At 47.8% G+C, this 584-nt stretch overlaps 1 protein-coding gene across 1 annotated transcript; it reads left to right on the top strand.

Moving 5' to 3' along the window:
• The first annotated feature begins 6 nt into the window (after positions 1-6).
• On the top strand, positions 7-584 carry LOC104825747 (GDSL esterase/lipase At5g33370-like). Its single transcript, XM_010558116.1, has 2 exons — positions 7-182; positions 305-584. Exons 1-2 carry the CDS (start codon positions 83-85, stop codon positions 535-537), a joined length of 333 nt encoding a protein of 110 aa, XP_010556418.1. The 5' UTR covers positions 7-82; the 3' UTR covers positions 538-584.

The raw sequence follows: 584 nt of genomic DNA, 5'->3' as shown, positions 1-584 counted from the left end.
GCTGGCACAGCGCAGCCGCGACGGCGAGTGTGCGGTGGAGCTGCAGCGAGCCGCGTCATTGTTCAATCCACGGCTCGCCCAAATGATCAATGACCTCAACGGCGAGGTAGGATCGTCGGTCTTCATTGCAGCTAATACTCAGCGAATGCACATGGATTTCATCAGCGACCCCCAAGCCTATGGTAATAACATTTTCTTGTCAAAAATATATTTTTTTTATTGATAAACATAATAAATATGCACTATATTTTGGAGCTAAATGAGGGTTGTTCATGGATTTCTTTTCTTTTTGTTTTTTGTTAAGGATTTGTGACATCGAAGATAGCATGTTGCGGCCAGGGACCGTACAACGGGATAGGGCTGTGCACACCGGCATCGAACCTGTGTCCGAACAGAGATCTCTACGCCTTTTGGGACCCTTTCCACCCTTCCGAGAAAGCAAATCGGATCATTGCTCGTCAGATTCTCACTGGCTCCCCTCAGTATATGCACCCTATGAACCTAAGCTCCATCCTCACCCTTGATTCCATGACCTAATCCTCCGAATCGAACGGTTCTGTTGCTCTGCGTGTGTGTGTGTGTGT

This window comes from Tarenaya hassleriana, unplaced genomic scaffold (assembly GCF_000463585.1).
Source record: "Tarenaya hassleriana unplaced genomic scaffold, ASM46358v1 Cleome4873, whole genome shotgun sequence".
NCBI lineage: Eukaryota > Viridiplantae > Streptophyta > Magnoliopsida > Brassicales > Cleomaceae > Tarenaya > Tarenaya hassleriana.
This window is presented reverse-complemented; position numbering and strand designations above follow the sequence as displayed.